The sequence below is a fragment of the Trachymyrmex cornetzi genome, unplaced genomic scaffold (genome assembly GCF_001594075.2).
Source record: "Trachymyrmex cornetzi isolate Tcor2-1 unplaced genomic scaffold, Tcor1.1 scaffold147, whole genome shotgun sequence".
Taxonomy (NCBI): Eukaryota; Metazoa; Arthropoda; class Insecta; order Hymenoptera; family Formicidae; genus Trachymyrmex; species Trachymyrmex cornetzi.
Window position 1 is genome coordinate 6,214,734 of NW_017296059.1, and position 13,712 is coordinate 6,228,445.

A 13,712-nucleotide genomic window follows, 5' to 3' on the forward strand; every position below is an offset into this window, starting at 1 on the left:
GTTGGGGTGCTAACTTCACATACCCTCCATATTTCGTGAATAACCAATCAGGAAGGAGATCGAGATCCGAGGGGAGGCGCAATGGAATCCAATATTCATTCCATCGAGTATCGAAAAGTGATTGACTATTGTGAGCAGGACGGACGTGTCTTGCCTGCTTCGGGTATTGCATCATCTTGCCCACATTTTTTGAAGAGCGTTTCCGGCTTCGACTGTGATTTACATTACAACATTATTTCATCTATTACTCTTTTAGACTTTTGTTACTCACCGCATTAGCGGCATTTTCGATTCTGGCCGTATCGACGCTGTATAGAGTCGGGGCCATTCACAGAAGAAGAAGAAGAAGACATCGAGTATCGAGCTGCCGAACGGTCGTGGATAAATATCGAGAAATTAATTCTTCGTCGAGAAATTATCATACGGGTATTGTGTGCGTCACCGCGACTCAGGGTTACCTCTAGGCGTCGTCGCGGTTAAATCCGATCACCAACAGACAAATCTCTTGACTCAGGGTGACTCGCGAACACCCCTAGGCGCGGTCAAGAAGAAACAAATCAGGGCAATCGAGTTCCCTACGCGATATCGTAGTGTCATGTTAGGCGCGGCATGAACACATTTCTGTTAAGAAAGATTTCTTTTTCTCGTAAACTGCACCGAGGCCAACAGATGCGACTTTCAACAATACCGTTGCCCGTTACCTACGTGTGATTTAACAGGCGGTCACACCTACTAAGTAATGCTAGAAACTCGTCGTTCTCAAAATAATCCAAGTGTTCCGCTGGTTCCATATTTAGCGCGAGTATCGGACTGATTTGCGTTCGGTCAAACAGAGACCGAAGTTGGAGGGAACGCGTTTCACGACACATTAAAGAGAAAAGAAAAGAAAAGAGGACGTAGAAAGGAAGGAAATTAGCTCCGAATAGAAATACTCAACAATGGACGTCTTGAAGTAAATAATCAAAGGCGGGCCGCCAAACGCGTAAGATAAAAATAAATATACATGCATTTCATTATACATATATTAAGCATTATCCTAAATAAAGCGAATCAAACGAATCAATTAAAAATAATCTAAATTAAATAATCTATTGTGGTGTCCACAATCCCTAACTTGAGAATCTCTAGCTCGAAGAATTATCTTGTCAGAATGAAATTAAAATAAAGAGATATACATTCAAAATATTAAAAATCATTAAAATATCTTGTATGCAAATTTTAATGTGACATATGGAACGAGAGAAAGATAAGTTACATGATTGGTAAATAATTGTTATCAGCCGAGCCTACTGGAATAATTTCTGAGCAAGGTCGTAAACAAAATAGATTATAATTTCCCATTTGAAAAAAAACTATCAAATACTAGTGTATTCTAATTCATATTTAAACAACAATCGCTCCAACGAAGCGACTCGATATAGAAGAAAGACTTAAAATAGCTCTTATAAAAATATGAAACTTGTTTCAAATGCAATATCTTGTTTCGTAAATGATGTAATTATGAATTTTAAAACACTCTTTACCTTTTGACCACCATATCAATGTCTCATAAATTAAGCGACGAGAATCTCTCCTCAAAGAGAAGATGCATATGTATTTCGCAAGAGAGTGGCGTCTCCGGAAACGAAACCCGCCGTTAGAGAGTTAAGAGAGACCTAAACTTAGCGCTCGCGCGCGCGCGAGTTTTGAAGTTACGTAAGGTAACGTCCAGTAACCCGACAGCGTAAAATTAGCTGTTCTCGCTTTCGTATGTGTCTAGGCGACAGTCGCATCATTGTTGTTATTTTACGATGTAATTTATCTTCTCGGCGAAAAAATCTATATTCAAAAACGGTAATGGACTAACGAAAACTTTTCCCTTTCTTTTTCTTCCTCTTTTCTCTCTCCTTTCATATATTAAACTATTCATCACTTTTATTACTGTGCGATTAAAAAAGCACGACGGATAAACTTTAGTTGGATGAAACAAGGATTAGATTTAAGATTATGGCATCCAACAAAAATTTAAGCAATAAGACGAGTAGTAAGAAAATTAATACTAGGGATCCCCCCCTCCTCTCTCTCTACTGCTTACATTATTGTTTTACATTCTCTGTTGTGATTGACCGATTCGTTTACTGCTTATGTCTTATTATCTTGTATTCTTTATAGTATAGTGCTATAATGCTTTTAAAAATAATAAATAAATTATATATACAAGTTAAAACTGTCACTTCGAATTTAAAATGTCATTGTTTGCCTAGAAACGCATATATTTGATCTAACTGTTGATTTAAGAAACTTAAAAAATTTCTTTTCAATCTCTTGTAAGATTTATAATTTCATTATCCTATTATTTTTACAAGTCAAAAAAGTATTGCATAATCTCGAAAATTAGGAATATGCGATCGAAACACCATGATCAAGATTGACCTGTGAATGATCAACGAAGTGCATTGCATATGGATTCGGCCAAGCTGAGGTATGTAATCGCCGTATTCAATGCAAAGTATGCCGACGACGCGTCACACAGATGTCACGAAGGTGACACTTATACGATATCCCGCTTACAAACGAGTAGATTTAAACGGTGCACTGTTAAATATCGAAGAAATAACGGCAACTTCTTATCCCTTGTGAGTTAAATAACATATAGAAGTTAAAATAACAATTTTGTTATTTTTAACTTCTATATGTGTTACAATATAAATCAATCCATTTCTATGTAGTTAGTTTCAAAGTAAAGTGGTTCATATAAATGTATGCATTTAGCAAATAATAAACTAAATTTGGGTCATTTAATACATTTTCTTGAGTTAAATTATTTAATTCTATTATTTTAGTTAAACTAACGACATATATATATTGAGTAGAAGCACTGGCGAGAGGCTTATAAAAATAATTAAAAATAACTCAAACTCACTTGTCGGTATAATTTGAGATTATGAATTTAACAGTTCGTTTAGCTTTTATAGTAGTATTATAATATTATACTATTTATACTAGTATTAATCTGATACATCTGACGTTACTTTGTTTAAAAATATCTGCGATCAAAACTACATAAAATTTAACATTTCGGCGATTTGGACAACTCGTCGAAATAAATTCGTTGCGCAAATTCGATTAAAAAAATTTTTTTTATCTTAAATATCCATGGCGAAATGTGCTTTGACAAAATCTTGCGTTCGCGCGCATTTTCCCGTCAAATTCGGCGAGCACGTGGTGAGGAATGACGACTCGTGATACCGGGGTTCACATGAGCTTCAACACGGAGTCTTCTTTCCCCCCACTTCGGACACCACGTGTTTTACAGCGATGCCGAAGCAATGGCGATACGCAGTATCGATGTCGACTGAAGAAAACCAAACGAGACGAATGTTTGAACAATGCATATCTCAATTTCGATATTTATCGATATTTATCGTTACAATAAACATTTATAAACTCTTATGAAATGGATTTTATGCCATTTTAATGTTAGAATCAATAATTGTTAAATTGGGCTGATCTTACGACTTACAGTGAAATAATTGAGTTCCGAGTCAAACGAATAGTAACGCTTACAACAATTACAACCTCCAATTACAATCTTAGCTTAAGTAGCATCTACAATGAGATTTTAAGGTGTAAACTTTAAACAAGGAATTGATCAATCACAGTCGATTGTTCTTCTGTGTAGGTGTGGTCTCTATAGGTCTAAAACCATATTCGAAGGAGGAGAATCTCCACCTTCTCTAAATCTATGGTTTTAACAACTAGCGTTTAAGATTATCAAACTGCGGAGACATGGCTTAAAAAGTAATAATGTTTTACAAGATAAAGTTACATATAACAAAATTAATGCCTATTTCCACCAACATAGATTAACTTTAATCTCGATTTAACTTACTCTTCGTCTTTTTCTAATCTTTTAAACTAGAAAAAGACGAAGAGTAAGTTGAAAACCAAGATTAAAGTTAAACTACATTGGTGGAAACGGGTATAAATCATCCTTCCACCGTTACCCATAATGAAATGCGACTCGATCATATGAACCTACATTGTCGTAATGCATTATAATTATAGGTAATGGTAGATAAGTACAGGCTAAATTGATATTTTAATTTTCTTTTATTAGCACAATATTACAAGCAAGAATTAGAAATCAGTATTTCAATTTAGAACAAATAAATTTTTAAATAAATTAAATAATTTCATTTATATATTATAAAATTAATTTAATTTAATTTAATTTAATGTAAAATGCAAATAGAAAAATTTTTATTAATTATAGGCAGAATATTAGGCATGTGTGTGGTCTTCTTCTTTTTAACAAAAAAAAAGTTTAAAATCAAATCACGCAAGAATCGTCTCGTAGGTATCCTTATTTATGAATGCACTCGTAGCTCAGATGGAAGAACCATCTTTTCAGGTTAAGTTCATTCATATGGAAATATATAGTTCGAATCCCGTGTCCCTCTCCCCCCATTCTCTACCTGCGAACTTTTTTTTTCAAAATGCTAAAACTGAATTTTTTTTTTTTAGAAAATGAATAATTTGTTTAGACGATATATAAATTTGTTATAAAAGCTTAAAAAAATTAACAAAGTTATTTAAAATCAGATTATACTCAAGATCATTAGAGAAGACCATTAAGAATTTAACAAACACAAGAGTAGACCCAAGAGTCGTTTTTGGTCAATTTATTGTAGGGGAGAGTGGTCTAAACCGTGTTTTAAATAAGATTTTTTTAAATCTGAATGAACACGGTTAAGCAGAGTTGCGTACGATCCATATTGATCAATATTCTCATTACCAAATTTAAGTTAAACACTTAAATTATTGTTGAATTAGAAAAAGATTCGTCAATAAGATTCAAGCTGGATTTAAACCAAAGAAACGGATCTAAAAAGTTGTGACGATATTTTACATTAGCTATGGTGCATATAATAAATAGGTGATAATAAAATATTAAGTTTCAATTGCTTTTATTATAAATTTCTCCTTTGATAGATTAAACTTGTTTATTAACAAATACGGTGTAAAAAAATAAAATTTTCAACTTTTATATTTTTTAACAATTTACTTATAATTGTAAAAAAATTTAATTCTAATATCTTATTTAAAAGAAAGATCTATCGATAGAACTTGGACCGGAAATACGCAAACCGAAAGTTAAACGTTAGGTGTGCTTCACTACGTTCATTATTCACTACCATTGAATAACTCAGTGGCAGTGAATAATGACTCGATAATGACGCTTGAACCATAAAAGGTGCTATATCGAGAAAAGTATGAAGAAGGATCTATGTCAAAAAAGTAATGACAAACGGTCTATCTCGCGCGAAGCGTGAAGACCGGTCTATGTCGGAACATGTGTGAAGTACGGTTTATATCGAGAAAAGCAAGAAGAACGGTTTATGTCGCATAACCCTTTAAAGATGGGTTATCAGGGTTTATATCACGCTATGTTTCCTTTTCATAAATTTTGTAGTGATATGACTGAGGACAGGTAACTAAAATTGTGTAATTTCTAAATATGAAACATTTTTTTATTTCTAAATATGTAGCATTTTTTAACCGAAAATAAAAATTATACAGTGTTCTTTTCGTGTTAGATAAATAAATGTGTAACATTGTTGAGTTTTTACATCTGAATAATTTAAATTATATGACATGTGACAAGAGTTTGGATTTACAAACCAGTATTATTTTAATTATATTAATTAACAATTATGCTAATTTAACTTAACAACAATTAGCTTAACAACGGAGATTTTTAAGATTTAATTTGCGCTTGCATATCACTACAAAATTTATGAAAAGGTAACATAGCGCGATATAAACCCTGATAAATCCTTCTTCAAAGTCATGCGACATAAACCGTTCTTCTTGCTTTTCTCAATATAGCACCTTCTACTGCTCAGGCGTCGATACAGTATGTCACTTAATTTTGAACAACTGTTAATTTTCCGATAGAAAATAAGGAATTATGCACTCATGTTTTGTTTTGTATAATAAACACCTTTCAAGTTATTTGCAAACATTTTTTTAATTAAAGCTGATTTTCATTTCCTAGTTCTTGCCTGCCCCTTTGTTAGAAAAAAACTGTTATTAAAACCGTCCTGTACATATATTTAAAAAATTACATAAAAATTGCGAGCAAAATAAAATACATTTTACTCCACAAAATCAATATAAAAATTTAGAATTACAATTTTTTCGATATCCATTCAATTTTCAAAAAACCTGACATTCTCTTCTAAAAGCTCATTAATAATTAATGAATGATGCAGAAAGTGAAAGGGGACCTAATCTAATCGTTAACAGCGAGGCCCGCTTTCGCTCATTAATATGGCAGTTCGACGCAACCGTGATTCGTATAACGCGAATAATTATTTCATACAATCGTACGACTATGCCACAATTACCATTGCCTTTAAGAAAAAAATGTCGCATCATTATTTCAGTTTATTAGAAGTTCAGCGTTGATCTAGAATCCATTCTAACATGAGATTAAGATCTAATTAAGATCAAGTTGTTAGTTAGTAAGTTGCTCTTGAGGAATATTAACTTAATAATGTCTTAAATATATATTCAGGATGTCACGTGACTCTATGTACGAATGTAACCGATAACTTCCGTATTCGATCCATAGGTATGAGGATCCTTCTTCTATGTTTATAAGAAATTGATTGAAAAAATTAGAGTTTTGTAAGATGTTGTCAAATACTATTATTTGCGTTTCTTCTTATATCGCAACACACCAAAAGCTCATTCTACATTAGACGCAAGCTGATCGCAAGTTTGTTGCAACTTGCAACAACCAATATGAAGTGTTTATTTCAAAATGCAAGCTTCATTGGCTGTCGCAACAACTTGCGATTGGCTTGCGTCTAATATAGAATAGGCTTATCAAAGAAGAAATAACAAAAAAAAAAGTAAAACCTAACGACATCTTATATAAAGACGCTCGAAAAACGAGTTTTTTTTTTCAGGTGCACACTGCAATTTCTTTCACTAAACACTTACTTATACCTGGCCCGTCATTGTTCATTCCCCTGTCTAACTGCATGCCAATGTGCATTCTTCTTTCTCGTTCAAAATAAAAACTTTGAATCTCTGAATCAGCGGCATATGAATGTTAAGATCTTATAAAGAAGATCGGAGAGAAGAAGTCTTTAACGATTCTGAAGATCAGCAATCCATTGAAAAAAGAAAAGAAGAGCGAATGTTGCCACGATAGTTTCTTACGTGTCGTGGACGAATTTTCCTTTAGAAGTCACGACATCCGTGCGGCTCACGCGTGCAAATCGTTCTCTCGCGAGGCGCGCTTGGCGTAGAAAACCGGTTTCGGTAGAAGTCCGCGCGTCCGATTCGCTCGCGACAGCGACGTCGGCGGCGACGTGATCGTCGATCGATTTCCCCAACGCGGCCGCATTTGAGACGAGCTTCTCGTCGCGATGCGGCGCGACGCGCGTCCGGCGTGTCGCCGAAACCAATCGTCCCCGCCAGCTCCGGACACGGTTGCCACATCCAGTTCGTCTTTCCTATAGGAAGTATAGGTACTTCCAACGATGACGATCGACGAGCGTAATAAAGTTCTCTCGATCGCGCCGGTAACCGAAATGAGTCGATCGAGCACACGTGTTATTGAAACCACAGTACGCGTTATCGATCCGCGGATTCCGCGGGAGTCTTAACAAGAGTCACGCGAGAATCGACACTCCGCGACACCCCAATCTACACCGGTCGGTGGTCCGCGCGCAACTGACGACAGTGACGACTGGTGGTGGTGGATTGAAAAGGCGTCGCGCCGAGCGGCCGACCGTCGACGAGCGAACTCGCGACTTCTTAACTTTTACCCGTCTATTGTGATCGGGAGAGGGGGAAAAGATTTAAAGCGCGTCGGCGGTCACGATTAAGGCTGCCGCCAGAGGAAGACCGAAGAAGACTAAGGAAACTTCACCTCAGTCTAACCAGCCCTCACATTAGAACATGGACCGATTTTGCATTTCGAGTTAAGTCTCAATTCTCGGCACACGCGACACTTGTGCACTTTGTAATCCTGCGCATAATGAGTGTGCCGTAGGAAAAAGTATCACGAACGTAATTTAACTCCGTAAAGGCGATTTTGTCTGCGGTTAATCTTCCTTCCTGACGAAGATTAATTTTTGAGACGAAAAATGTACTTTTCCATAAATAGCTGCCATTTTGAAAAAAATTAATATTTTCAAAAATCCCTACGTACTTCAGAAGCTTATTATATGTAGATAATGGATACTTTTGTTGCTTTGTTCCAGGATAAACCAGTTCTGCTTTTCCGCTGAAATTGTACTGCGTGTAATATTAGGAGATCAAAACAGGCGGAACAGAACACGCGGAAACGCGGAAATCTAGTAAAGTTTAGTTAATTTTGTCTTCTGCGTTTCTGCGTTTCTGCATTTCCGCGCTTCATGTAATGGTACCCTAACACACATTCTACAACAAGCCGTTAGTAATAAATTAGAAGTCAGAAGCTAGAAATTGACCAATCATAGTCAATTATTCTTCTTACATTTGACTGTAATTGATCAATTTTTAAAATATTCTGACTTCCGATTTATTACTAATGGCTTATTATAGAATGGCCATAAGACTTTTGGCTCATGATAACGAATAAGTCTGACATAATCTTATGTTTATCGCAGGCAGATTCGGTCATTTGCTTCTGAACTTTCAGCATGTCACTAAAAAAAAATGATGTTATCAATAATCAATAGCATTATTCTCATTGAAAATAATTTTGTTAATTTAGTAACACTGTTAAAGAGATCTTAAAGTCTGTATGACCGATTAAATCATATAATTTTTGTACAATTATTTTTTTCCTCTTTTACTGATTCGGAAATCTTTTCAGGATTACCCCGGATCTACAATAGGTGTTTTAAGCCTTAAGCCGTAATAAATTGACCAATTACAGTCGAATCCGAGAAGAATAAGCGACCTATTCATTTTTTTTTAATGAACACAGCAGTATTGTGATTTCCGAACGCAGCCTAAAGCCCGATTTTACAATACCTATATGATTACCTAAAGAATAAAGGTAATTAGAAATTCATGAATGAATTTCACTGATGAATCTGTTGGTAACTTTCAATGTTTAGGAAACCTATAATATATTGTGAAAATGGTCCTAAATGTTAAACCGGTACCTGAGTAGGTAAAGAAATTGTGAAGAATTATCTTCTTTTGTCCCCACTAATTAGACCACATAAATAATTTCTAAGAAATAGATGAAACACATAGGAAATATCTTCTGTGACAGAAGATATTTCCTATGTGTTTCATCTATTTCTTAGAAATTATTTATGTGGTCCATTAGTGGGGACAAAAGAAGATAATTCTGTGACAGAAGATATTTCCTATGTGTTTCATCTATTTCTTAGAAATCATTTATGTGGTCCATTAGTCACACGTCAGTTTCAATTACAATTAACGTGCGAAGAACCTTTGTTTTCGAAACAAAGTTTGTTTGACAGAAGTTCTGTCAAACAAACTTTGTTTCGAAAACGAAGGTTCTTCGCACGTTAATTGTAATTGAAACTGACGTGAGTATCAAAAATGTTCACCGTTACGAAGTAAATGTGCGGTTGAACGAACGATACGTCTTATCTGCGACGTTTTTAACAGATAACTTGATCCTAATATTTTAGATTCGCATTCGCATTGCCCTAATGACTTATACGACGATTACATGATTCCTCTTGGTCGTTTCGGCAATTTCTTCGCTGGATGATCACGCGCTTGCGAAACAAGTGCACGGCATCAAACTCACAACAAATCGCGATTAACTTCTCAATTGCGCTTCAATGCTGTCAAGGTCCTAAGCCGCTCGCATCTTATATTTGCAGTGTTTTCATAAACACGAGTAAAGAGCAAAAATATGAGCTCAATTTAATCAATTAAGATATGTGAGAATGGATTTAAGCTATGTGTTTTATGTAAATAGTTAGATGTTTTCGTTTCCTTTGTAACATAATACTGAATATAATTATTATTGACAAATAGATAATAAATCTAGAGATTTACAGATTCTACATCAAATAGTAAAAGTAATCTTAATCTAGTAGGAGTACATAGTAATAATGTAATTAAATCTTAACTTTTCTTTATTCTATATAATATTATTTTATGATAATTTATTATTTATGTTCAAGTATTTTAGCTGTTCTATAAAAAGAACTTTTTAAGAAAAAGAAATGTTTTAAAATAAATTTAATATTTTTATACAAATTTTATATTATTACACTGACAGATTTAGAAGAACGTGATTGGTAAAATGTTTATACACCTATAATATATAATTAGTTGAAAAAAGTTAACGGAAGATTTGATTAATTAATTGCTATTCGAAAGAGACGTGTATAAAATTAATTCTTAAATAATTCTTTTAATATTCTTTATAGTAATTTTTACCCACTGAAATCACGAAATGACATTTCGATATAATCGTAGTGAATATTCTCAAAATAGCATTTATTTTATACGTGCTTTTATAAATGTTTTTCTGTACACGATCTTTTCTTTCTTTTCTCACGCTATATTAACAGAAGTAATTTGATATTAGATAATAGCTTCTTAAACACACTAATAGCAATTTAACAGTAGTAGAAGTCGCTTTTATCTTATCAACGTTGTATCATATTTTACTATCTATGATGTACTACGACAAACGACGCATGTGTTTTGATAAAATAAATGTAAATACAAAATCTAAATGTAGATATAGACACTCACCCCGAAATATTCGCCTTTCGTAAATTTTCGTTATCAACCGAAAATGCACTGTGTAAATAGAATTCTAATATAAAAATCATTGTTGTAATAATAGCTATCAATAGCAAATGAATGATTTTTTGTTAGAAAATATAAGTAGTTTCTAACCCTAATAGCATAATTCATCGGCGCAACGTTGGCCCAATGTATTCCCAATGTATGCCAACGTTTAACCAATTTTGTCAATGAATTGTGCTGCTCGTAGGAAGTTTGGTCTCAGACACTCAATGTCCAAAGGTTATCAGAAGATCAGCAAACACACAAAAAGATCCTTTTGCTTTCAACTTGCTTTTAAAATGGCATTAATTATACTGTAATATGAGATAGAGAAATGTAAAAATAATTTAATAAACGGAACTTTAACACTTCCGGATAATACCTTTTGATTTTTATTCCCAGAATAGCGTGACATTTTAGTTATAAATTTTCCCGTTTTGTTTATTAACATTACTTATTATTAAAAAACGTAATTCTCTGACCAAAAAAGGACTAAAATAGAAATATTCTGATACTGAATAGTACCTTAAAACATAAATCGTACAAAATTGTCATTTAAAAAATATTGAGTTGAAGATAGACTAAGCAGCGAACGGTACAGTAGAACAGAATAGGGATAAACTTCTGAAAATTTCAGTATCCGATTGTCATGAATCTTGGCCGAAATAACGACTCCAAATGACGTCAAATGAATGCCCTTGAATGGATTTTCACCGACAAGAAAGTTTAATGCCAAAAATGTTTCAATGAAGTTATGGAAGTTTGTATTTATTATTTTCAGTGTATTACATGTTTATCGCAGTTTATATAGGAGTTGAATGGAGAGGATGCGTATATAGAAGGAAAATATTTATTGTTATATAAACCCATATGCAACAGTACAATTATGAAAGTGCACCCCTTTGGTAGAGGGGAGTAGGGTAAAAATCGCTTCATGTGGAAAGTCAAAATCCACGTGCAACAGTACAATTATGGAAGTCGTGTGCTCCTTAAGCAGGGGGAAGGAGGGGGAGAGTCGCTTCGCATGGACAGTAAAATATATTTTAAAGCAGAAAATTTTTGTTCTATATAGTAAAAAAAAAAACATTATTTTTCAAACTTATCCTCTACATATTATGGAACTTTAATTGACTATATCTTCTATATCAATGCTAAACGTATGTCAAGATCAAGAGCATCGGAGCTGGTTCCATTATTGTCGATATTTACCATAATAAGCACAAACTTCCCTAACTTCATTCAAACATTTTAAGCATTAAACTTTCTTGTCGGTGAAAATTCAATCAAAGGCATTCATTTGACGTCATTTAGAGTATTTCTACCAAAATTCATGTATAATCGGGCGTTGGACGTTTTCGGAAGTTTACTCCAGAATAGAGACAGGAAAAAATACGGTATATACGGAAAAGCAGAAAGCGGAAAAGCAGTGACCAATGAGAACTCGCGCTGGTAGTAAGTAGTACAAAAAGCCGAAATTGTAGATTACCAGCGCGAATTCTGATTGATTGCTGCTTTTCCGTCAAGATGTGAACGTTATATACAATTCACATCGCAATAAAATCTAAAACTTTTTAGATAATCAATCTGTCTTAGGAGAAAAGTAGAGATAGGTCAGAATAGTAACTGTAAAGATTCTGTGTAGCAGTGAATCTGTTAGATATATTATAATAGTAAATCTATTTATATATACAAGAGACTTCATGCATTAAATTTGTCATCTATAATAGATTTCAAGTGATACATAAATGTAAGACATTGCTGAGCGATTATTCATTCTGTCGAACAGAGATTGTAAGAGCGCTCATAAAAACATAATAAAGAAAAATTCTCTTCCTTGAGACGTACACTACTATTTTATCTACACTACTATTTTATCAGATTTTATCTCTCCGATATTCATCGGTGGTACGCAAGAAACGCACCATACCATCTCATACGGAGAACATACGAAGCTCGTACAGGATGTATATTTATACGGCGGTATAAACTAGACCACTAAATAACTCGCTCGTGTGAGTCGCTATTAGCGCGTGCCCTCTAAATGCCTTGCGCAAATCCGCACGGGCTCCTTTAATAATTTGTGCAAATCGTGGACAGCGGGCGAAAAGATTCGCACTCCTCGTTAGCTCGTCGACGCTAACACAAAGAGGACATTCGCGTTTTCGTCGCCGCGTCCACGAGATGCTCGTTCGGCCGCCCTGATTGCGACACGTTTAATATCCCGGGTACTAATCGCAATACTAACTTCACATTGTTGATGTTCTAGACGTGAAATATTATTTTAGTAAGAACCTAGAGCCTGTACTTTCGAAATTGACAAAGAAAACTTAGGTGAATTGTGTCAGATAAATCTATCTTCTTTTTTTTCTGTCTTTATTTAGTTCCTATTGAATACGTCAAATAAGAATAAATGCACCTTAAAAGTTTATAAAGATGTATCTAATAATTCTTTTCTACAAAGAATTTCTATAATGATTTGAAAAATCTGTTTTTTATTGCTGCACTCTCTGAACTGCATATGGTGCAATAAATTGAAGGGAAACAAATATATGTTTGTTTCATTTCAATTTATTGCGCCGTGTGCAGTTCAGAGAGTGCAGTAATAAAAAACAGATCTTAAAATGTACTCTCTAAATTTAAATCAATGGATAGTCACTAATTACCCAGTGATATACTTAGCACTGATAATCAGTGAAGTTCAATTAAAAATGGAAGAATGTTTGAGCATTATGTAACTAAAATACTAACATTTTCACGTTAATTTCAATCTTCCAATACCGTATTCATTGAATTTAAGCACTAAAACAAGATTAGTTAGATCACATAATAAAGACTAGCTAGGTTAGGGATGTCATATTTAATTCACTGATTACCAGTGGCATACTTGGCACTGATAACAGTGATTATCCACTGATTCAGATTTAGAGAATATGATA

The 13,712-nt window shown here is 34.0% G+C and overlaps 1 protein-coding gene across 5 annotated transcripts in view; it reads right to left on the minus strand.

The window, feature by feature from the left end:
• Nucleotides 1-13,712, minus strand: part of LOC108757904 (homeobox protein TGIF2LX) — a 46,298-nt gene that overhangs the window by 17,037 nt on the left and 15,549 nt on the right. The window contains exon 1 of one of the 5 annotated variants that reach the window (XM_018502600.1): nucleotides 6,994-7,657. The exons of 1 other annotated variant lie outside the window; for it this stretch is intronic. In XM_018502600.1, coding sequence (XP_018358102.1) covers nucleotides 6,994-7,048 — 55 coding nt within the window. In that variant the 5' untranslated portion in view covers nucleotides 7,049-7,657. Of the gene's footprint in view, nucleotides 1-6,993; nucleotides 7,658-13,712 lie in introns of those variants that run through there. 3 more of the 5 variants (XM_018502598.1, XM_018502601.1, XM_018502597.1) reach the window with 3 other exon arrangements.